General features: G+C 39.5%; 1 protein-coding gene across 22 annotated transcripts in view; it reads right to left on the reverse strand.

The window, feature by feature from the left end:
• Positions 1-25,846, reverse strand: part of APBB2 (amyloid beta precursor protein binding family B member 2) — a 336,396-nt gene that overhangs the window by 85,844 nt on the left and 224,706 nt on the right. For 13 of the 22 annotated variants that reach the window (XM_039845051.1, XM_039845045.1, XM_039845042.1 and 10 more), the window contains 4 exons: positions 15,618-15,826; positions 7,326-7,388; positions 6,875-6,960; positions 6,725-6,785 (listed from right to left, as the gene is read on the reverse strand). In XM_039845051.1, the coding sequence (XP_039700985.1) occupies positions 6,725-6,785; positions 6,875-6,960; positions 7,326-7,388; positions 15,618-15,826 (419 nt within the window). The remainder of the gene's footprint in view (positions 1-6,724; positions 6,786-6,874; positions 6,961-7,325; positions 7,389-15,617; positions 15,827-25,846) is intronic. The other 9 variants (XM_039845055.1, XM_039845048.1, XM_039845043.1 and 6 more) reach the window with 3 other exon arrangements.

Consider the following 25,846-nt stretch of genomic DNA (forward strand, 5'->3'; position numbering starts at 1 on the left):
GGAAGGTTTGTGAAGAAAGACTATGTCTACTTCCCCACAGAAGATACACGAAAATGATCCCTCGGTGATCGGTTTCAAACTTGTAAGTGTTGCTACTTAAGTTTTTGCCTGTAGAACAGCGGCATCAGCATCATCTGAGAGCTTAGCAGAAATGCAGTTCCCTCGTCCTGCCCCAGCACAGCTGAATTTGCCAACATGTGAAGGAAAGTGTGAAAGCAACTGCAAAGGACTGGGCCACATGAATCCGGGTGACAGTGAAAAGAAAGGGAGCATCTGTCATGGAGCAGTGACACTCCCGTTCCCTCACCATGCCTGCCTCCAACATCTCTGCTACCTCCACCTAAGTACTCAGCTTAGGGAAGCAATGACTGGGAATGAATGGGTCACAACACTTTCTTGGTCTTGAGTCAGATGCATCTCAGTTTGAGCCTTCCACCAGTTACTAGCTGTGCGATAAAATGAATTTCTTAACCTATTCAGAGCATCTGTTTTTTAACTATAATATGGAAGAAATAAAAGTGAAGACTTGTGTTTGCAGGAAAATTGCATGTAAGTACCTGTGCACAGGGCACAGGCAGACTGTGTTCAGCAGAGAAAGCCAGCAGCCTGTCTCTAGTCCTGGAGAGTACTCTAGAGCAAATTACTCATTTCCTTCTCCAGATTTCACAACGGATCGGGGTGTACTATTTTATCTCCAGATGCCACAGATCAGAATTACTACATTCCATTTTGAATCTTAAAATTTCTCAGACCATAAGTGACTTCTGAGATGATGACACATCTATTTTACAGACAAGGAAGCTGAAACCCAGAAAATTTAATGCTTGGGATAATATAATTTTCCTTATCCAGTTCCTGTATTACAGATTTCACAAACCAGTGTTCTAAATGCAGTTCTAAAAACCTCTCCTCACAAATATCCTGAAATGATTTGTTATTCACTGAAAGAAGACAGTGGGATGGGGGAGGGAGGGGATGTCAGAGGCCCAGGACACCCACTTTCGAATGCCATCTCCACTACTAATTGTGTAACCCTAGAAGTTTTTACCTCACATTTTCTGGGACTTACTTTTTTTCACCTATAAAAGAAGCCTGTTAGATCATCTCTAGCATCACCTTCAGCTACAAGAAATTCAATGATTCCAAACAAAATGTAGCTTTTGCAAATTTCTTTAAAGATGTAATTTTCAACATTGTCCACAAGGTGGCAGAACATCTCCTTTACAGAAGTCCAAGCAGAGTGACACAAAGGATGGGAAAGAACTGTAAGAAACTAGTACATATTTTCCAAAGCATTACATTTTCTACAATTAACTATAAAATTTTATTTTAGTTTTGACCAGCCTAAGCAAGTATTTGGGCAGCAATGTACCACATGCTATGAGAAAATAAGTGTTATAGAGCTAAATTAGAATTTTAAGGGATTAAAATTGGATGAGCACAGAGAACAGACTGTAAAATAACAGGAATTTAGAAATGCAAGTTAGCTGACCACCCAAAAATGGCAAGGAGTTGCCTTCTTGACAAATGAAGCGCGAGAAGCAATTATCTACAAAAGGTTGAATATACAGAAAAATTTAAAACACCTTCATATGGAAGTGACACAAAATAGAGAAAAAATGATTAGAGAAAAATATTTAAGGTTATAATAATGAATAAATTTTAAAATTTAAAAGCGCATAGGGACAAAAAAATGTGGTATCCTGAATAACATCTTGGAACAGAAAAAAGGACGTTAGAAGAAAAACATAAAATCAGAATAAAGTATTTAGTTAAGTTTTGTGCCAATGTTAATTTTAGTTTTGACAAATATACTATGGTTATGTAAGAAAAGACATAAAGGGAAACTGGGTGAAGGGTAGGAGAACTCTCTGTACTATCCTTGCAACTTTTCTGTAAACCTAAAATTACTCCAAAATAAAATTTTTATTTAAAAAAATGCATAGAAAAATAAGAGGAAAAAATAGCCAAGAAACACAGAGTTTTGTAAAAAATCTTCTGTCTTGATAATTGAAGAAGGGGAAATTTTAAACTAGTAGTAGTAAAACAAAAATGAATAAATAAAGATGACAAAGCCTAGAGTAAAGTGGGCTGTGGACAAAGAGGTATATTCTAGGTTATTACTGATGAAATTACATGCTGCCATAGCCTTTCTGAAAAGCAATTTTGCAATAAGTGACAGAAGCCATATACTGATAGCCTTTGACCTGGTAATATCAGTTTTAGCAAGCAATAATTTAATAGTAATAATTAAAAAGGAAAAAAGTTACCTATTTTTATAAAGTTGTAGCTCTGGTCTACAGTACTGGAAATTGTTCCTAAGGCCACTGGATGCCTAAACAGATTATTGTGCTATGAATTAGATGGAATATTATAATGGAATTCAGAATGACAAATCTGAGAACTGTGGAATGGAATATGTGAAATAATTTTTAAAGAGCTCACTATATACAATGTAGTATCCCAGACTGGATCCTGGAACAGAAAAACTATACTAGTGAAAAAATGGGAAAATGTGAATTAAGTCTTTAGTTTACTTAATAACATGGTATCAATATTAACTTCTTAGTTTTGACAATTGTACTATCATTATACGACATTATTATTAGGGAAAGCTGGGTGAAGGGTATATGGGAGCTCAATCTTTGCTACTCTTTTATAAATCTATATTTATTTTAAAATAAAAGACTAAAACAAAGAGCTCAGAATTATGCACAAACACATATTGCTATCAACTATAAAATATTTATTGTATAAAAATTAGATAGGCTCGAAAAACATTTTCAGAGTTATAAAAATACATTGCTCTTTGTGTGGGGCGGGGGCGGGGAGGAGAGAGAATATGTGTGTGTGTGTGTGTATGTGGCCATCTGATGCTGCCACTGATACTTAGAAGTTTCACTGAACAGATGATTATCAAGATGCCCAGACCCACTAGTGGCTGGAGAGGATCTGGAAGTATCCACATCCCAAAGGGCTAAAAATGATTTTAATTTTTTTAGCATGTAATTGCTAAATAAGGCAGTAAGGAAGACATTTTCTTTAATAATCTTTTTAGTAATCATTCCTCAGGGACTATCTTTAGAATTTCACAGTACATGAAATTAAATATCTAATATATAAAGGACACTTCTGCTTATTTTGGGGGGCACTCATGTCCCTGGTCCACAGAAGCCTGGAGAATGTAAAGAATTATCTAAAGAAGGGATTTACTTCTACAGAGCTTGAACCTCTGGTAAATCCTTGGTCTTGCCATTTGTCCGTTCTTGGGTGCCTTAGTCAGCAATAAATAGGCAAGGGGTGACTAAGAGAGCAGATGGGAGGGGAGGAGAGGGTGGTGGTGATAGGGAGGCTCCTCCAGAGTGGCTTCATTAAAGTCACTTCTAAACTCACTGACTTCTTCAAAGTTTGTAAAAAATAACTGCCTTTAGGGCAACAGGATTTTGAAACGGTTGTAACGCTGAAAGAACATCTTGGCTTTCCCCACAGGGCTTCCTTGGCCCACTTCCAATAGGGGGTGGCGTGACCACGCAACCTGAAGAGAAGCACAGCGAGACACCTCAATTTCCTCAAAGGGATGTCAACCCCACCATCTGCATGGTGGTTCCAAAGTGTGTAGACCTGCCGGTCACTAGCGATGCAGATGATCTCTACTCCAATCCCAGCTTCCTGCTATTCTGGGCCCAACCTTTATCATAAGACTAGTTGATATTATACTACGGAGGGATGGTCTGAAAAAAGCTGTATCCTTTCCACTTCCAGAGTTATCTCTGCCTCAAGTCAGAACAGAAAGCTAGTCTGCACCATCATAATCCTTCACTGATTCGCTGGAAATGAGTTTTGCTGGGGTGTCTGTCCTTTGTTTTTAAAGAGTAATGCTATGAAATACTAACTGGAAACATCCAAATTTCTCTTTATCTATAAATATTTGGAATATTGTTGAGGACACCAACCACATTATTTGCTGGTGGCACCAGCCTGAAGCTTCAAGTGCGACTTTTCTCTAGATAGCCTAGTGAGCATAGGCCCCGGAGCCAGATGGCCTGGATTCGAATTCTGACTCTACAACTTATTAGCTGTTGAATTTTCTATGCCTCTGTTTCCTCATCTGCAATGTGGAGATAATGATACTTGGCTCACTGAATTTTTGTGAGAATGAAAGTCAATAGAAATAGTCTTTAGGATGATGCCTGGCAAAAAGTTAGCACTCAAATATTAATTATTACAATTATTCTATAATGAAGCACTAAAAACCCCATTATATTCCATAAGGAACTGGGATGCTTTCGTCTTACGCACATTGTGATTCATACAAAGTAGGGTCTGGAAGCTCTTTTCCCCTCCCAACATGCGTGGGGTCCCCAGCAGTGACGGTGACTTTCTGCAGCATGGGAGACCTGCAGAATTCAGGATGGGCGGGTAGTGAAGCAGGTGTACTTTGCAGAAGTCCCTTCAGGATCCTGGGCTGCCCTTCCATGGATTCCTGCCTTTCACCCTCAGTGTAAATACACAGATGCAGTGATTATTCCCTTATACTTTCTGAGCCTTTTAAGAAAGGCTTTTAAAAAAAAGTTTTAGTCTTAAAAGTCTTCTCAGACATGTAAATATTACATGTACTTAGTTTAGAACTAAGTACAACTTCAGTCAGTAACTTATGACGAAGCTCAGCCTCCTTACTAACACGAACAAATTCATAATAGGTATTGGAGGAGACATGCTGGCCACAGAATGATGGCAGATAAAGAATTCAGTAAGCACTGCAACTGGGACGAAGCACTGACTTAGGTAATATTTCAGCCAGTGCTCCTATTCCTCGTACCAATTCCATCTCCACTCCAGGCATCACCCTCCCCACCCACTCTGTCAATTTCACACGGTGGCTTTACCCATCATCACTGCCTCAGCCCTCAGAGAAAGATACTGCTGTCGCTCACCCCTCCTCCTCCAGCCTATGCTGGTCGCCCTTGTAAAACACCTAGTAGCAAAGCAAATTATTCACAACCCGCCTTCCTGTTATATTGCATCCCTTCCTTGCCATAAAATTTATCTTTAAATGCTAGCATGCTAGCCACAACCCAAGGCCTTGTTCAGAATACTGCTAGCTCTAGAGTGGCCTTCATCCGATCGGGCTGTGCTGAGAATCGAGCTGAATTGACTAGGAGCAGCAGAGATTTCAACTGTGAGCCCCGAGAGTCTTACAGAACCAATGGAAATATGGCAGTTTCTGGCGAAGGAGTCAAGGTTTTGAACCTGCATGGTATGACTAGTACTAAGGGAGTGTATTTGCTGGTTTATTCACAGGGTCAGATTTCCCTTGGGCTCAGAAAAAATATATAGAACCAGCTTCATAATTTGCAAATGAAAATGAATATGCAAAATGAAAATGCAGGGCCCTTTGTTCAAAAAGCAGGAAAAAAATGCTGTAAAAAGCATTAAAACATGAAACTTTTCCCTTTCTTCTGCATTCTCTTTATTGACTTGTTATGGTGTTTCTAACCTGCTATTTAATGCCACGCTCCCTCAGGCATGGGGATACTTGCAGGGTGAGTGCAGACCTGCACAGGTGGGGAGGATCCCTACCCATCCCCACAGATCAGCATTCTGAGCTCCCCCTCCCAACAGCTGCTAGACAGATGTACCATGCCCTGGCCAGGGGTGGGGAAATTGAGCCAGAATCCCCCTTTTTCATGGATTCACCTGCCCCAACCCACAGCAGATAGGTGTCCCTCAATTTTTTTGCAACATCTGTGTGCCAAGACATGCGAGGTACCTAGATTGAGAGTAGGCAGGCCTCACCCTCCACTGAGTCACCCTCTGGACACCACTGGTGCTATCAGCCTGGCTGGGCAGGCCACAACTCTGACCCTTCCCAAGATACTATGGAGCTTGTACGCCCAACACCAACTTTCCCCATGCTCACCCCTAGGCCCCCACCGGGATGAAGGCTACCAAAGTCGCAGGGTGGGGACGGGGGTGGGGAGGTCTGGCAGGGCCTGGATGCCACGGAGCAGGGGAACAGGAAGCCAAGAGCCATGTGGAAAAACAGGGTGAGGCAGGACTGTGTAGAAGCCAACGCTCCAATGCCCTGGTATATGTTCCACTGCCCCACTGGGCTTCACGTAATAAAACACAAAGTCAAAAATAAAATTAAGAATTTCAAGATGGCAACTGCATGGCATTAAACCTCAGTCCTGGGGTCCTGATTCTCAGCACAGGGCTCTGTGCAACTGCATGATCGCATGCCTGTAACCCTGGCCCAGCTGGGACACCACCGGAAGTCCGAAAGCAAAGGTTCACTCTCAATTTCCAACATAAATCATACCTTTGTTTATGACAAGGATGGCCAAGAGGTTTTCCCTTACATAGTGTGAGGCTGCCCTAGAGAAGATGGGCGTGAGGGGTCTTGTACCACCTGTTCAGCTCTGCAAGGCTTTAAAGGCTTCTGAAACCCATCCCATCAAACGATAATTTTAACTTATTACAATATGCAAAGAACTAATGTATCAAGATACAGGCAGAGTTGTGGTGACTACAGAAATCCTCCCAAACCTGTCTTGGCCTAAGGATTTACTTTAAGTGTCGGGGAGCTTAGGAAAGAGAGAGGATTGAGGGATAATAATACGAGGCTCTGGGTTGATGGTTTGTAAAAACTGGGCCATTATCCATAGTCATTACTTTGATGCAAGACTGTAACCTGGTTGCTGAAAGCATATTTCTTACAAACCTTGGCTTCTGGGTCACTGTTGATACTACAGGAATCGTCATCATCAGCATGTGGGGCATTTCTAGAAAGAAACAGAAAACTAGACTTAGAATTATATCGCAAACTGGTGGCACAAAGTCACACATCACGGCCAGTCCTTTCAATGCCTACCTGAGTTTCAAAGATGCGTAGCGTAGTGTTGCTCCTTCAAACTCTTTTAGACTGGGGTCTGGGTTAACCGTGGCTGCATGTAAATCCTGGAAGAAAACAGATGCCTGTTAATGAAGACTGGGGGAGGGCTCATGACATGGCTTCAAATGTCTGGGGCAGAAAAGTCCTCCCGGCCTGAGGCAGAGAGTGCACGTGAGCATAGGCAGAAAAAGGCATGCAAGGGCTGCTGGATGCTGGCTTAGTGCAAGCACCGCTGCTTACAAGACAACAGGCAACCTGCGGCAATCAGCTTGAAGTCAAAAAAAGGCAACATGTATGTGAACTGGGCAGGAAGCCCCGTCACTCCATCGCCTGCAGAATGCATGACAGTCACAAAGAAGAAAAAGGTACAGCCACAGCCATGCAAAAAGGACAAAACATTAAATGATCTAAAAGCCGACATTGTACTTGCCTTCCAAATGTCACTATTAATCTTTCCCCCACTCAGAACAGCAAAATCACTCCATGGCTGTTTCTAGACATATAATTATTCACATAGGAAAAAAGCACATTGATTTAAAAAAAGAAAAAAGAAAAGAAAGGGAAGGAAAAAAAGAAAAAAAAACAAAACACAAGACACTTGTTAGCATTGATATTCTCAGGATGGGTTAGGGAATAAATTCACTCTAACTGAAACTTGTGAGCTCACTCTCTTTAGATCTAGATTATCACCTGAAGACTAGGCAGGAGGAAAGAGATGGCGCTTTACTTACCAAAACAAACGACTGAACGTTATTAGCAGACAGTGAAGTTATTTTCTAAATGTAGTCTTGAAAGCAAACAAAATGCTTCCAGATAGTAAATGCCTAGTATACCTAATTCCACAGGAAACTTTTTCTTTCCCATTAACCAAACAGAACTGTTTTCTTGAGGTATGGGTAAAACTAGGGATGATAATTTGTTCATGTGCTGGTTTGGAAATAGGAATATCCATGGCTAAGGGCATAAAAGACCGAGGGGTCAAATTATTTTCACGTGAAAGCAAAAAAGGACAACAAATGGGAATCCAAAATGGAACACAGCCTGACATCGACATCTTGCTGAAGTTTAACCTAAAAAAGAAGTCCTGACTATGTAAATTCTTCTACTTCATAAAAATCTCTACCTCCTTGCCACACAAGTCTCTTAACAAATTAATATTTGATCACAAAATGATTTTCTAAACATAATTACAGAACAAAGCACGAAGCCTTGCCTTGTTAATAGAACTCTTAAAAATAGATCTTTTAATCTAAACACTTTCATTCACCTCAGACAACGAGGAAATGTTTTTTTATTTTCTACTAGATTGAGTGGATATTGACATATCTTTCATCTAAGATTTGGGGAAATAATACTAATAAAACCCAGGAACATCCTTATGAACTTGTTCCACTGATGTCAAGCAAATCTCTTTTCCAGAAAATGACAGCAAATGGAAACTTTTCAAAGTTCTTTGAAAATGAAAAGAGAACATTGACCTATAACTTTTTCTCACATTAATATAATTTTTAAAACCACTCAAAGCAAAAGAAGCTAAGTTCAAAATGTCCCAGGTATTGAAAGGTTCATTTACCTAACTCTACGAGTGCAAAGTCACTGCAAATTTAGATCCATTATTACTCTTGCACAGTTGGTGTTATTGTTGCTTTCTTTTTTGAACTAGGCACCTGAACTGCAGTTTTTCAAAATAAAATAAAACTTAGACCACTGTATTTATTTATTTTAAATAATCTCTTTTAGTGAGGAAAAGAGCAGGAATGTGGCCCAGGTCCCCATCTCTCTCCTTACTCCATCCCCAAAAGCAGCGCTCAGTTCACTGAGCAGAGTAGCAGAGTTTTAACTTGTTAGCTGAGGGGACCTGTGAACCCCCTGAAACGGGAGTGGGGTTCTGTACATGTGTATTTTCCTGGAGAGATGATCCCCAACTTTTCTTATGTTTTCAGAGAAGCCAGTGACCAAAAATGGTTTCAAGTCACCATTGTGGGGGGATTAAAAAATACTCACAATAAGGACCTGAAATATCGAGTAGAAAATAAAATTTTAAGCTAAAATTTCTTTTTAAAGAAGAAAATCCTATTTAGTCCCAAGTCATCATCATTGTTTACATGTGAGCAATATTTGGTTTTCATTTAAGTTGAATTTGAAATAAAAAGATATCAGATAATGAATTAGGGAGGCTAAGATAACTGTGTCTTTTGTAGAAAAAAAATTTTTTTTGTTAGATTCCTGACAAAAGGAATCTGAAATCAGAAATTATACTGAAGAGACACTGTGTTGGGACTAAACAGAGTGAAAGAAGGGAATTTTTAAAAATTAGTTCTCATAAAAACATTTAGCACTGAATAAACCAGTTTTCTCTTAGTGTGTGGCTTTAAATTTTTTTAAATGTATTTACTCTTTGGATGAAGAAATCCCTCTCTGCAAAGTAAAAGCTGACTATAGTTCTAAGATTATGAATCCAGCTCTTATGCTACGGAGACATGAGTCAGCTGGCAAACTTCCAACAATCACTTATTACAGATTTACATAAATAAAGGCCCTATACAGTGATTTTGCAAAAACTTAAAATAACATGGGTACTCTTAAAAATATCAGCAAGGCAAAATGGAAACTAACATTTTATGTTATGATTAGGTCAAAATCTTTTTTCCTTCTATATTTAAAAATATTCATTTTAAAAAATTTTACCTCCCATAAATGACCATAATTTTCTTTTTAAAATCAAAGACCATGAAAGACAAAAACAATTTGTTTTAAATTTTAAGAACTACATATTCTATTTATCTAATTTTTTTTTAAATTGAGCGAATGCAACATTTTAGCTAATAAATATATATATATATTTTTTAAAAAAACAACCCAACAGAAATTATTTGGTTTTACAGAAGGTCTGTAGCTGCCCCAGTCTTTAGTCTGGGAGGTGGGAGCAAGAAATGAAAGAAAAGACAAAAGACAACGAAAGGAAAAGGCAGGTGCGGCAATCTGCCTCAGGAAAGACAGACACAAAGACAGGGAAAAAGGGTAGTACAGAAAGAACAGAGACCATCTTCCATGAGCAATGGCCTCCCAGCCGGTAATCTTTCGGGCAATGCAGCTACAGCCTTGCACAGCTAAGTAATGTTCTGGTGCCAGTTACAGCTGGGGATATACTCTCCTGGTGCTTGTCTTGACCCTGCCCAGGCTGCAGCACCCCTGACCCTGACTATGATAATCATGCTCAGTTCTAGGAGAGCCCTGGAGCCTTAGCTCCTCAGAGACAGAGCAGGATACCGTTCATGACCACGCAGCAGGAGCTGTATGAGGGCAGACCCACTAAGAGAATTCAGTTGTATAACCTTAACTACTGAGAGCTTTCTTCTTTCATATTTCTCTTCTGAGATCTTGGAAAAGAATTCCACAAACCAAACAAAAAAGGATGCATTGTCCTATTGCTGGGAAAAAAGCTAATCTTGGAGTTGTTCTTGAAGATGAGCTTTGAGGGGCTAGGAAAGTCCTTATGGGAATTAAGAAAGTCTCTAGAAGTGGTATCAAAATGCAAACTAGAGAGCAAGAGTGGAGGCTTGAGCCTGCTGAGAACCAGGCAGAGAAGACAGCACTAGATAGATTGTTCCATGGTGGCTTTGACAGAAGTTATAATTGTATCATCTGACAGAAGTTCTGAAGTGAACGCAGCCTGCTGGAAAGCCTGGGTTCAAATTCTGCCTTAACTCTCATCTGCTTTGTGACCTCAGTTCCTCATATATCCAACAGGGCTAAGAAGACATCCCTTCACAGCACGGACAAAGTGAGATCAAGAACCTTAGCCCTTAGCACAGAGACCGGCTGCCCAAAGGTGCCCAGGAAATGCCAGTTTCCTTATCCTCTACTCTTTCCAAGGGAAAAATAAAAATAAAAATAAAAATGAGGCCATTTGTAAGGATAAAAAGTTTGGGGACCTATGGACTACAAAATGTTATGAATCATGCTTCTTAATCCTCTTTTGTCAAGACTTGAGCCTTGGTATGTGTGGCCCTAATGATAAACAGCAGAACACCTGGAATTCTGGAATTCTAAGGGATAGGCCAGGCCATGTTAATGATCTTTGCATCCATATATGGTGCATATTTTTCCTTCTTTTTAAAACACTTTCTGTGTTTTGTTGGATGCAACACTATAATAGAGTTATGGTTTACCATGCAAACACAATCAAGCAAAGTAAAAATTATCAAACTAGTAAACAGAGTGACAAATGTTTGTGTAATAAGTCTCCATGAGCAGCAGCTTTATGTATAAACTGTGACTAGGGCAGGGCTCTCGTGCTAGGTTTGCCACAACAGTGAGTCAGCTCACTCCCTCGGCTATGCAGTTGGTTTATTCCTTCATTCAGCAAACATTTAATGAACTTCGCCAGGTACAGTGCCACATACTGGGGACACAAGATGAGGGGGATAGGTCCTCATCCCCCAGGAGGAAGACTGACATGCCACAAGTAATAATACTGTAAAGAGACACTATGGAATAAAGGGCTTTCACAGCAGAAGTATGAGATCCATAATTCTCAGGAGATGCTAGTATGTAGCCAAAAGAAGTGACATATAGATAAAAACAGGGAGAAGTGATTCACTAGAGGAGCAACTCTTATACTTACTTAGCATAGGATCAACTAGAAAGCTTTTGATAAAGGCAGATTCCTAGGCCCCGCCCTTAGAAAAATCTAGCCTTGCAGCCTGGGACAGGATAAAGAAATCAGCATGTGCTACAAGTCCTGGAGGTCATCCTCGGCTCATCCAGACTGAGAAAGGTCATAGCATTTGCTAGGCCCTTGATCGGGTCAAGAAGTTCAGTAAAATGACAAACTGGCCCCTTTGTGTTGTCATCTTAATTTTAAGTGTCTATGAAAATCCACAGGTTCTAACGTAATATATGGATTTTGTCTCTCCTAGAGAGTTAGCTGCTCAGGGCTCCCAAAGACAACACAAACAAATGCAGCAAGAACAGAGTGAATCATGATCACGAAGAGATCACAGTCCAGAGAAACAACTCGGCCCTCTCTCGCTTCAGACCCACTTTCTCCTCCATATTAGGGAAGTGAGAAACACCTCCAGTTGGAAAGATTATAAAAAAGACTTGCCTCCGTAACTGCTGCCTATGGGCTAACGGTTATTCATAAAAATATTTCGCGTTGCTCCCTCTTCTAAAATTCAACATCCAAGTCATTTGGAACAAATCAATGGAACGTGGGGAGACGATCATGGGCCAAATTTCAGCAGCAAATGCTTCCTGGCCAGTTTATAAACTTTCAAAAATGCTACTGGCATATGCAGAGGAAACATTATCCGCTGTGCTTAACACTTCCCCAGTAAATTTTGGAATGTGATATGTAAAATTTTCAAACTGTAAGGAAGCCTTCCGTCCTAAACTTTTGTGAAGCTTAGTCAACAGATTTGGCACTTATTTATTTGAGTTTTTTTTTTTAAAGCCCGCACAGGGAAAAGCTGAATAAAATATGCATTTCTAACACAACATATTATAAATTTCCTCTCTCCCTTAATATTTTGCTTTTTCTAATGTTTGTAAATTAGTTTAAATAGACTCTATTTAGGGATCAAAGAAATGGTATCAGAAAAATAATTATTTCTCTTCAACTGTTATTAGCACCTGAGACAACGTTTTCAAGAGAAGTCATTTTCTAGAAGGCTCTGCATGTGACACAGCCCTCTCTTGGAGTGAGGTGAAGAGATTCAAGGCTCTTCAAACCTTCTGATACAGACTATACTGCAGATCTTCATTCAAGTCTGACTCCATCGTGGATTAGAAGCGTGATCTTGGGCAAGCTCCTTCACCTCTATGTGCCTTCATGTTGTCAAATGTACAAAAATCTCACAACTATAGTACCAGATGCATAAGGTCTTATGAAGAGTAAGGAGATAAGGCATGAGCTTGGCACTGTATTCATTCAATTACCATTAGTGCCCCTGATTTAATATCTGTTTCAGCATCTGGGCATCCTGGGTTTTGGCAGGTCTTTTCCCCAACTCTTGCCTTCCTCTTTTCTCTACCTGCTTACCCCTTTGCCCTTATGATTTTAATTTATTGCCTTTTAAATCTGTTTGGTTCTTTGACTTAATGGATGGACCTATGTACAGGAAAAATTTGTATGAAGCAAATAATTGAAAGGTTGATCTAAAGAACATCTAACCCTTATTAAAGTGATGGGTATCAGTCATTCTTGCTCTCTGAAACTTCAAAAACTACATATTTATTAACAAAGCTTGTTGGAGGGATAAGATTTTGGCATAGTTAGCAACAGGAGAGTGGAACAGAACCAAAAGGAAGGTGGAAGTTCACACAGTACTGGGAAGACCATAGGATCTGGAGTCCGAGAACTAGACATATGTTCACCCCAACACCAGCTGCATGGTTACTCAACTCCATAAACCTCAGTGACCTCTTTTCTTAAATAAAGAACATAATTGTCTCCTCCGCCACATTAAGAGTCTTGAAGGAACCAAGGAAATGACATTTATAAAAATACTTTGGAAGCCACAAGTCATGGATAGCAGCCTAGAGGCTGAGCACTGAGGGTACGTGAGGGAAACACTGATCTCTAGGAGAGAAAGCGGGGCGCAAGAGCCATGAGAAGGGACCTTGAGCAGTGGATGGGGAGGGGGAAGGATGGGAAAAAGTGGGCATTAGAAGGAGGCTCAGGCATTACGGGTGGACTCTGCTACAATTTTCCCGAGAGCCAACTGCCCGCTTGTGCTGCGTGTTAATCAAAGAAATAAAAATCTGAGCCACATAAACCTCAGGATGCCTTCTTTGGACACCACCACACCTACATCCTGGCCCCAGGAGGCAGGTTTTAAAAAGGATTTAATTTCTCCCACATCCAGAGGACAAGAGATTCATTGAACAGAAACAGTATCTCAAAATTACTCTAATCTCCTCATTTCTGGGACAATGAGAAAGCAGAGTAGGCTGAAATTCCAAAGCCAGGGAAGTTGAGTAACACGAACTCCGACCTAGAATTTAGGAAAATTCAGGAACTCTGAGTTCTCGACCCAGTGTTGCTGCTGGTCATTGACCTTTCTGTGACTCAGTTTCCCTGTCTATAATGTCTGGAAACTGGTATCAGATGATCCCTTCTCACCCTGGCATTCTCTGATTATAAGTCACTTTCCATTGGTGAAGATGGCTGAAAGGTTGCAACAAGGGAATGAAGCCCTGGAATGGAAAAAGTGATTCTAACAGAGATGCCAAGAGCAAAGATATATACCTAAGGAAGAGAGAGGATGTCTGTGCCTTAGTGAGAGCAGAGGCTGCACTCCGGATAGCTTGGCTTCTGGGAGGCCACTCTGTGGCTAGGGAGAAATGCCGAGATGCAACTGGGCAGGGCTAGGAAGAGGGAAGACTCCACTCCATGCTAAGCTCTTTGAGCACCAGGGCTGTGCTGGTTCATCTTTATTCCCTAGTGCACCTAATACAAGAGGAATAGATGACTGAGTAGAATTTGCTCAAGGAGTAGGAATATGATGCTTCAGTAAAAAGTTATCAAAATCGCCTAATGATAAGCAACAAAATCTTATGTGGTTCAGTGGAACCGAAACATGTGCCTGATTATCAGGGCAAAATACTAACAAACTGAAGCCCCTGTCTACCAATGAAGGTACAGCTTGTCCTAATCTATCACTCTAAAGATGGAGAATTTGAGGTCCGGGTAGGGTAAGTGAGATGCTGAAGGCCAGTAACGCAGGATGTAGTTGGAAGGTAGTTTTTACGCACGCCCAGAGGACAGCAAGTAAATAATCAAACATGAAGGGAACGAGATGTCTTTTCCTTATTTCCTACAGAAAAGGTGATAAAAGTTGCAAATATATAGGGAAGCTTTGTAGGTAAGAGTTGCAGTTCAAATGCCATCCATAACCCCAAAGTAAAAGAAAATGGGTTGTTTAAAGAAAAAAAGGTTGCGATCAGAAAATGGTAGAAATGTTTTGGTGTTAGCAATCAAACCACTTTTCTCAAAAAGAGCCATTATTTAATTTTGACCTTTTCTAAATGTAATTCTCTTGAATATTTTGTTATCAGGATTCAAAAAGGTTCACTACAGGAATCTTAAATTAATAAATACCACAACAGAATTTTTTTAATGCCTCAATTCTTTGTTTAAACATTCAGATTTTCCTCAAGGATAGCAAAAATTTATGCTGCTCATTATTTCTAAAATAATGTCACTTTGGCTAAATAAACACATCCTTTTAAAAAAAATAGAAATTGAGCATTTAAGGGATGCCAAGTGTTATTCTTACAGACATCCTTTCCATGCAATCAAATGAACCCAAGGATAATAGGGTATGCAATAATTATAAGATGTCTGGTCAAGAGACGTTCTTCTGTATGTAAATATTTTACGGAGTCAGCACCATGCAATGGCACCTACAGAGTAAAATATTGCCTCTGTGAGCCCTGTGGAAGCTTAACCATTTCTCATTAATCAGCCCCTCTTACTTTCTGTACCTGGAATGATGTTTCAAGAGGTGAAAAGCCACTAAAAAATGAAAACACCCCTGAAAGATGGTATTAACACTATTTACTAAGAGGAAGCTTACTGGAGGGTTCAAATGCAACATGCATGATAATCGAAAAGCTTACCTTGATGACCTGTTGGGGCAGAAGCAATGAGTCTAAAGAGAAATCACAAGACACATCCATTCTACTAAGTCGTTAAAAAGACACTCCACTTTACCTCGTTCTCTGGGGTGGGAGATGATGTTACAGAACTAAGTGACCCTTTCCTAGAGCTCCGAAGATCTGCTGGGATGGAGACAGGGCGTTCCCACTGAGTCGTTCCTGTTGGTATGTGCCAATAATAGGTCCCAGCAATGTCATTGATTCTTTTCCAGCCAGGAGGCAAATCTGGATCAGTCTGAAACGAGTGATCACTCCATATATCTGCTGAGAAACGGAAAAAAAGAGAGGGTTTTTTTTTTTAAAAAGAGGAAACAATTTAGAATCTCCCAGATTCAGTACTAGTCATCAGAATTTGACAGGCAGATGTGTCCATAGCCCAAATGAGAACTACGGCCATCCTAAGGATACAAAATATGGTATTTAAAAACAAAAATGACAACAACAACAACAACAACAACAAGACATGGAAAGAAACACGGAATAACCTGGAAAAGGAGTTTGACACTTGAGAATATGCATGTAAATGGCCCACTATCCAGTTATCCAACAGCTTCAAGAATCTCATGAACAAGCTAAAGCTCCAATGTTGTTACGACTATTGAGTTGGCTCCGACTCCTGGCGACCCGGTAAATGAGTGATGCCCACAATGCCCTGTCCTCAGCAGCCCTCATAGCTCCTGTAGACTCGTGCCTATGGCTTCCTAACAGAGTCAATCCATCTCATATTTGGTCTTGCATTTTTCCTGCTGCCTTCTATTTTCCCCAGCATTATTGTCTTTTCCAAAGAACGCTGCCTTCTCATGATGTGCTCGAAGTAGAATAACTTCAGTTTTGTCATTTTTGGCTCCAGCAATGTTTCAGGCTTCATTTGCTCCCTTAGTCAGAACTAACTACCTAAGTGAAATCTGTAAAGTTACACTCAAAATATACTGAATCCCATTGTAAATCAGTAAGATTTACTTGCTGGTATCATATAACATTCCTAGCAGTGAATACAACTCTTATTTTCTTTAACTGCTTTTTATAAATGAGTACTGTATTTATATTTTTCGTTTGCTTTAACAACTCCTTCCATTTGATTGTAAATAAAGGCAAAGTAGCAATGTCTTTTGTTAATACTCCAGAATTCTAAATTGCATACATGAGATTCCCAAGGAGGCAGACTGGAAAAGCCTTATTAGAGTTCAAGAAGGGACCAGACTGATTCTAAAACCAGGCCAATGATAAAAATATACAAAGTAGGTGTGAAATACAACAGAGAATGGTGGGGACTGTGGCAAACTGGCAAGCATGTGCAAGGTCCAAAGGCATTCGAATTCAAAAAATCATTTTTTGAACACTGTAGGGTGGAGTAAATAAATCTACTGGACAATTTCAGCCATTCCTGGCATATGTGAATATTTTATAAGTTTACTAAATAACTATTTGCTCTTAAAAACCTCATTCTTGGCCTTTTTTGAGTTGAATTATGAAATGGATTAAACAGCTAGAGAAGACAGGAGACAGAAGAGGATTAGAATAAGAAATCATAGAGACAGGGGCATCATGGAGGAAATCAATGCAGTCAAGTAGAAAAATTTAAGAAGCTTGAGCTCTAAACCTGGGCATCACTTTATTCTAAGGATTAGGCCCTTTTCTATGTGGCCATTCGGAAGAGGCCTAAGTGCTTTACAGCAATTCAATTGAGAAAGCATGTGGGTCTTGCTCTGTGCAAATGTCACTGTATCATGTGGGCAGGTGACCCTGAGGCTGTTACAGCTGCTACAAGAAAAAAAGAAAAGAAACAAAGATGTTGATTAAGACTGTGGGCACAGATGTACATTCATGAGGCAGTTGGGACCCCAGCATTCATTTTCTCATTTAAATTTGCCAGAGGCAAAACTGCCACTTGTCTCAAATTATGATGGAAATTTCCCCATCCCCCTACAGGAAATTAAGTATGATTAAATAATTTCAAGTTACCTAAAATTTGCAGAAACAACTTGAAACAAACGTGTATAAACCATGTCCTGTCTTTTTAGGAGGTTGTTTCTGCTGTGATTTTGTTTTAGGCATTTCAAATGGGATAGAAAGGGTAAAATAGATGGGTTTCTGGATTACACTGGAGAAAATTCTACCAAGGGTATTCTTGTCCATTCTAGTGGCTCACAGACAAGCTCTGGGGCTAAAAACTGAAAAGACATAAAGAGGTTGCTAGTTTCCACTTCTGTGGGTTTGAGGCCTGGGGGCCTGAATTTATACACTTAGCCTGGTTGTATCTACAGCTGGGGCATTAGCATACAAGAAGAACACAGAGAACTATCAGAATATGAAGTCGTGTCAGACCAAGGACAGAGAATAAGGTCAGTGGCCTTCAGGTGTGGCTGTCTGAGGAAGGCTTCAGATAGATGATTTTCTGTAAAATGGGGATCAAATTGTACCTACTTCACCATTTCCGTAAAATGGGGATCAAAACACTAAAACAGTCCGAATAAATGTGACGTATCATAGACATATTCACTACATAAATGTTCACTGTTATTGTTATTATCATTATTATATTATAGGTCTCCAAAACCAACAATATAATAATATATTAAGTTCATTAAAGTCACCATAAAGAAAATATTTTCATATGGCCAAAAATAAATGCTTACTACAAAATTTATGGATTAAAATGATTATGATGGTTCAAAGAATAAGGGTAAAGATGATAATCTTATGGCGACTCTTTCCCTGGAGAAGAAGGTCAACCAGAAGAAGGTCCCTCAGAGGGCTTGGCTTTGGGGGTCTGAGGTGGACAAGACCAGATTCTATCCAGCATGCCTTGCTGGGCTTCATGCACCACACCCCTGACTGGCCACGCCCCCCTTCACAGCTCCTTTCCTTTTCTCCACATATGTCTCTCAAAAAATGTGGAAGTAAAATAAATATTTCAAAAATTTAAAAATAAAAGTTTTATGTCTCCTGTTGTCTATTTTTAAGCAGATTTGCTAAACTTTTCATTGGTTTCTCGCAAACACAAAGCATCCTGAAATGAATAAAGTTGCCTTGTATTTGTATGATTCTTGAGTCTTTCTTGCATTGTGGGACTGGGACCTTTGTTTACCAACAAAAAAAAAAAAAAAAAAAAAAGTTCCCCACCCATCAAGTAAAGCACATCTTCATACATTATCACATTTAATACTCACATCAATCTCAGCTAGAAGGCATGAATAGGAATATTAGCAAGTCAGGACAGGAATCCAGGCCTTTCAAGGCTTAAATCCAAGTCCTGTCAATGCTGCCATGAGGTTCTAAGAGCTGGTATCAATAATACTGTTAGTAACAGTAAAGTAACAAGGACGTGATGCTGACCACGGCTCTTATTTGCTTTACTGCAGGAGCTTGTGGAGTGTCCTCAGCTACTCAATGAAGGACAAACCACTGTTGTCCCCATTCCAGAGAGGACAGCAGTTCTGTGCAAAGCCGAGTAGGTAAACTACGTTCCTGCACAGAAATGGACTTTACTTTTTGAGAGACCCAAGAAAAACCACATGGGCAGCTTGAAGGCTAAGTCATAGGCTGACAGGGATTGGTTCAACATAAGAGTTGACAGCCATAGGTGCGTTTTCAAAGTTGCTCTGTGGCCATTCATTGCTCATGCTTTTGTTCTTTTGTGAGAGAACAGGATGCAGGGCCTGGAAGTCAGAGTGTAAAAATAGCAAGGCTGAGAGCCCCAGAAAGTCCCACTTGTGCTGAGAGCCTCTTGGGCCAAAAGCAATACTTGGCATGGGAACAAGGAGCCTATCTGTGAGCAGTAAGGACCCACCCCTTCCACCACCTCCGGTGTTGGTGTTTGTGCCACTGGCCTGGCTCCACCCCAGCGTTTTCGCAGGGACAAGCTCCTGCTTCCCTCCCTGGTGGGGCCTGTGTGTGAGGCAAGCCTGCCACTAATCATCCTCTCTCATGGGCTCACTTTCAAGAACCCAAGGGTCAGAGAAAACAAATTAGAAGCTACCAGCAGCAGCTGGAAATTTCCTCTCCTGACCTAGAGGCTGCAGGAACAAGGAATGGGTGAACTGAGATTCTAAATGTGGCAAGATCTGCAGTACTGAGCACAAAGCTTTCCCTCAGGTCCTCAGAATGGCACTCACTCCCCTCCTCAACATTTGTGTACCCAGTGCCTTCGGTGTGCGAGGCATGGGTGAGGGGGTGGGGAGGAAAGAAGAGACAGATTGATTCATTCAACAAATATTTCCTGTCTACTCTGTGCCAGGCATTGTTTCAGGGCTGAAGATACAGAGGTCATCGGATAGGCCTGGTCCCTGCATCGGTTACCTGGAGCAGCAGTTCTCAAGTATCAGAGTCACCTGGAGACCCTGCTAGAACATCGACTGCTGGGTGCCACTCTCAGAGTTTCTGACTCAGTAGGGGCAGAGAATTTGCATTTCTAACAGTTTCCAGGTAGTGCTGATTTCATGCTGTTGGTTCCAGACGGAAAAAGTAATCATTCATTCTTCTGTATTGAGGGCCTCCTATAAATGTCAAGCTCTATTGTAGAAGCTGCGAATATGGAAATGAATAAAAGAGGCAAAATTGGTAACGCGATCAATTGTGTCTGGGGATGCGGTAGCTCAGCTGTTGCCAACCTTTTTGGCACCAGAGACCGGTGCTCCTATGAGAATCTATCTAATGCCTGATGATCTGACATGGAGCTGAGGTGGTGATGCTAGTGCTGGGGAGTGGTTACAAATACAGAAAAATGAAGCTTCGCTAGCCCACTGCTCACCTCCTGCTATGCAGACCAGTACCGGTCCGTGGCTCATGGGTGTGGGACCCCTTGGGTAGCCTATTTCAACAGGCTGGTGTGGAAAGGTCCTGAGGAACAATGTTGCCCTAAACTACAAGGGACCAGCCTTGGGAAGAGTGAAGAGAAATTATTCCCAATAGAGGGAATAACCAGTACAAAGGCCAACTGGCGAAAAGAGCCTGTTGCGTCATTACAGTAAGGTCATCTGAGTGAGGGATAAGGTCTAGGATAAGGTTTCAAAATCAGAAGAGTAATTTGCACAATGCTCCCACTCCTGGAGAAGAAAAATCTCTCTTTCAAAGTGTTAGTTGCAGCTGCTGTCAAGTACTCTTTTGGGTGATGTTATTCCTGAGGGAGTCAAATGCTTTAATGCAAATGATTTGAATTTAGTTTTCAAACTTATTTTCCTGATCACTCAGGGGTCTATTTCCTTTGCCTCTCCCTCTCCTCTCTCATTATTTATTTTACTGGATTCAGAATTCAATGTCAGAAAACAGCAAACAAGACTTCATTTCCTCCAGCTTCATTATCAGCTTTTGAGGACAACAGCACAGAGCCAGCACTCTAGGTCTAGATCACTAATTATAGATTTGCTGAGGGGTCTAAACAGCATGTAGAGGCTGCTCAGAATTGGTGCAAAATTGTCCTCAGCCAAAGGAATTGGCAAAACAATGACTACGGAAAGAAGGGAATGAGCCCCAAAGTGCTTAAGATCTATGAGTTCTCAGAATCCTGGCCCACCAGCCTGCCAGAGGGGAGCAAAGCTCACCAAAAAGTTTCAGCGCCTTTTCTAGTTCTTGATATTTTCAGGGCATAACTAAGACCCTAAAATGTCTGTCACAGCTTTAGAAAAATTACACGTTGTATTCAACTGAGATATCGTGGGGTAGCATTCTTTTAACAGTTGTGAAAAAACTCTTAACAGTTAATTTCCTAACACTTTTCTCCATAATTTTCTTTAAAATAAATAAATAAGATTTTTGAATGCTCCTAAAGTACGGAGCTATTTTAGTTGAGGATTTTTCTGTTAAAGATTCTTGAGTAAATATTCCAAGAACTCACTCTTTAAATGGGCCTTAAATTTGGGCTTTGAAACACTATATACTTTGTATCTTTTTATCAAGTATTCTGGCATAAGATCCACAAAGAACTCACTGGAGACATAGTCTTTGCTGGGCCCATGTTACTAAATTTGCTCTAGGACCATGTTACTATCACAGCCAGGAGCTCTGGAGTCAGCTGACTGTCTTGAATCTCAGCTCCAGTGCTGGCTAGCTGTGTGACCTCGGATAAATGGCTTCATTTCTAATAGCCTGCCTGCTCAATGTATGACAGGGCTGTTGACAGCAACTACCTCATAGGGTTGATTTGGAACAAAGTGCCCAGCACAAAGTCAGGCACATAGTAATCACTCAATAAATTGTTATTATTAGCTTTAACTGCTTCATTCAAATGTGGCTTTGGGGAAGAATATTCTGTAATGTAAAACATTTTTGAAACAGCATCAACCACAGTACATTTCATTTAAAAAAACTAAGATTTCTGAGAGTTTGCAACTAGTAAATATGTTTTTACTAAAAAAGTAGTTTTTACTTAGATCAAGAAAACTAGATGGTAACCCTGGCCACTCCCATGGCCATGCAGAAACAATGCAGCCCATGAAAACACACTGGTTCGAGTGTGTGCTACCTCTTTAACTAGCATGGCTGTTTCGTGTCATGGAGTTGAGCCACTAAAGAAGGAGAAATGAAATCCAAACAAAATAGTTTGTTAAGAATGCTGTATTATATAAGACATCCTTCTTTTGCAACTGCTTCTGCTCTACCTCATGTCCTCATGAAAGTATGAAAATAGCAGATCTGATGTTGGTGGAAGATAAAAGAGAAACTGTCTCTGTTCACACACTGTTAACCAAAATTGAAACATAATGCAAGAGTCAACAGGACTCTGCAGAGACAAATTTAAAACTAAACAGCATGAGATGTAAGTAAGCAGCTAAAAATTATTCAGAAGGAAAAATCGGTATTTGTAAATATCCATCTACACATGCATAACAATACATACATATAATTGAGATTAATCATACCATATGGCTACAGAATATTTTAAATATCATCAGGTCTCATCTAAACACCTAAATACACAATAAAACACACATTTTCTTACAAATTATAAAAAAAAATACTAAAATCTTAAGATGATATGAAATATAACCTAAGAACGCAATTTCCTTTTAGAGTGTGCACAAAGTAAAAAGTAGCACAATTTACAACCACTTTTGAGAAGCCATAGGCTTAAGGCCCCCCCCTTTTAAAAAAGTAAAAAATAAAAACTTAAAACTTGAGTAGAGATTCATATTTTACTTTAAGAAAGCTACACACCATTTTAGTAACTTCAATTTTGGTATTCTAAGAAGTGTTGGCAAAAACCTGTGGTGAAACCAACAAATGTCTGAGTCAAAAAGTCTAATAGTATTAATAAATGGAAAATGGGTACCATTGGGCATACTCTTAAAATCAGCAATTTTCAAATAATTTTAAAAAGTAAAAATCACAACATATTTATGTAAAATTGCTAAGCAGGTTTATTACTTTTTCTTCCAGTTGTCTGACTCTACCACTCACCTAGTGAATGGCAGCAATATATCTTGTTCAACACCAGATGGGATTAACCAGGTTTGGCAGAAAGATCTAAAAATCGGGCCTAATATTCTTTGCTTTCAAGTATGGATGTTTAGTGCCTAATCCTAAGAGAGTGTTCCAGGAAGATCTATAATTACATGGAAATCAAGTAAAGGGTAACTGCACAACATCATTCAGAGAATGTGTCCAGCTGCCATATCCTCAGTCAACCCGACCACACAACTTCCTCATTTGATTATCCTTTCACAGTGAGCAGTTAGAGAAGAGAAGACAAAATACTACCATGAGCATAAATCTTTCTTTGGCTTCCATACAATTAGATAGACAGAATCACTACTGGCACCACGCTCTTTCAAAGTAGACAGGTTTGAAAGTATAGTAAATAGAGCCAATTTTCTTTCCCATTATTTTGGCAGGGTCTTCAATATACTTTTCTCTTAGAGCTGTGCTCCTCCTTAGGCTGGTACACAATAGCAATGATGACAAGGTGGAAACTATTCCAGGAGTTGCCTTGACCAATTTCAAGGTCATTATTATTCTAAATGGTGGCATGCTAGGACTTGACTTCCAGCTGAGTTAAGTATAGAACAGAATATGATTACTGAGAATCTAGGAAACAGACACAATATTCAACGACAAACTACAATTTGGCCTTTCATCAGCACGTTAAAAGAGCAAGCTGAAGTGGATGACATCTTTTCTAAAATAAAAATCTACATGTGGGAGCACACAGAACTATACTCCCATAGATTTAAATGCATATATTTTGTTTCTAATATAAGAACAAGAGTGTGCCCTGCTAGACTTTCAAAATACTATAACTAATCCAATCTCATTTGATCTCATGAAATCTTTTGACACAAGTAGAGAAAATAATATCCTCATTTTACAGGTGAAGAAACAGATTTCAGCAATATTAAATAACTTGATCGAGGTTTAGAAACTAGTTATGATTGACTGGAGGGAAATCTCAGTGTATTTTTGTTTGGGAATCATTCTATTTGTTAAATGTACTTTTAAAAGTCAAGTGCCCTTGAAAAATCATTAGAACTAAAGTAAATTGTTCAGTCTGCCAGAGTAGTTAGTGGACAAACTTTAATATCTAATGTAAAATAGGATTTTAGACTACAGATGGGGCAGAGCAATTTAGAAAAAAATGTTTTTCCTGAGATTTACTTTTAAAAAACATATTTAAAAGGATCAGGGTAAGAGCTGTTTTATATTATTCCTCTGACATGTTCTCCACCTAAATTAAAAGAAAATTTGAAGCAGCTGATGTAAAAGATATTTTATAACCAATAAAATAATATGAAGAATATAGCCATGGAATTGAGAAGAAATTTAATTTTTTGCTTCAAAAATTTACAAAATTTTAATTATCTAATAAAAGAAGATTATCAAAAAAGAATCTTTTTCTAAGCACCAAATCTAAGAGGAACTTAGCATGTGGGGAAACAGCACTGGAGGTACAAAAGCAGTAACTGATAATGAAGGTTTCACATTGCATCTGATGATTTTACTTTGTAAATTTTGTTCTAAATTGTAATTATGTTGCACAACAGGTAATTAATTGTAAACAATTTTTAAAATAAAGTTAATTAGGCAAATCATTCTATACTTTTCCTTTTGTCTATGAGAAGCCTAGTGTTTGGGTTTCATAAATAAGGTACCTGTAGTAGACATCGCAAGGTGTTCATTAATATCTGATGTCTTCCTCTAAAACGATAAAACTTTTGATTGGATACATGGCCACCAGAATACAGAATACATTTCCCAGCCTCCCTTGCAGCTAGGTATAGCCATGTAAGTAACATTCTAACCACTGGGGTATAAGTACAAGAACTGTATGGCAGCTTCTCAGAGACTTCCTTATAAAACAGCTGGCAGGCACATTTTTTTATTATTCATTCATTCATTCATTCATTTATTTCTGTCTAGAACAGACATTCATTCATTCATTCATTCATTTATTTATTTATTTATTTATTTATTTATTTATTTATTTCTGTCTAGAACAGACATGCCACCTTAGATCATGAGGACACAGGCTATACCCTAGGCAGGGTGGAGTAATATGGTCAAGGAATTTGAGTTTCTGGGGTCTTTGTGGAACAGAGACACCATATCAGTGGTCTACTATTACCAGGCTTCTATGTGAAAGGAAAATCAATTTCTATTGTAATAAGCCACTGTATTTTAAAGTCTTGTATGATGAGCAGCTAGAATTGATTCTCATTCATTTATCTTATGGTTGGAAACTGAATTCCAGACCTAGAACCTAGGAAAGAAACAGCTTCTAATGAATTAGCTTTGCAACCCCACATTCAATCTTAAACTACAGACATCTAAATTACAGAGTTAAGAAACCCAGGCTCTTGACTCCCAAATTCTCTAACACTCTCTAAAACAGCATATTGTTAGTACATGTAACTTCATTGGTTATCATTCTTTCATTTTCCACCTCCCACCAATCCAAGCATCATAACCTCATCTCCAACTCTTGTCAAAAACACCAAATGCAGATACAGTGTTGGGCTTAATTTTCAGAAACTTCAAGATGTACCTACCAGGATTCAACCAACCACAAGCAACATCCAGCCATTCTCTTGATTCAAGGTTTTAGTTCTTTGATCTATACCATCTTCCTCTCCCACCTTCTCCAATTCTGGGTCAGGAGAGAAAAAGTAAAGATTCTCCAGGGGAAAACAAAATGGCAAAAACAATTAGCTGCTGCACACCTGTGCAATAGCTTGTTTTTGTTTGTTTGTTTGTTTGTTTGTTTTCCCCTTCCCACCAATAAAAGAGTCAGGGGTATTTGTGGATCCCATCTGCCAGGAATGCATATGTAGAAAGTGTCTTTTTTTTTTTTTT

The sequence above is a fragment of the Pteropus medius genome, unplaced genomic scaffold (assembly GCF_902729225.1).
Source record: "Pteropus medius unplaced genomic scaffold, Ma_sr-lr_union100, whole genome shotgun sequence".
Taxonomy (NCBI): Eukaryota; Metazoa; Chordata; class Mammalia; order Chiroptera; family Pteropodidae; genus Pteropus; species Pteropus medius.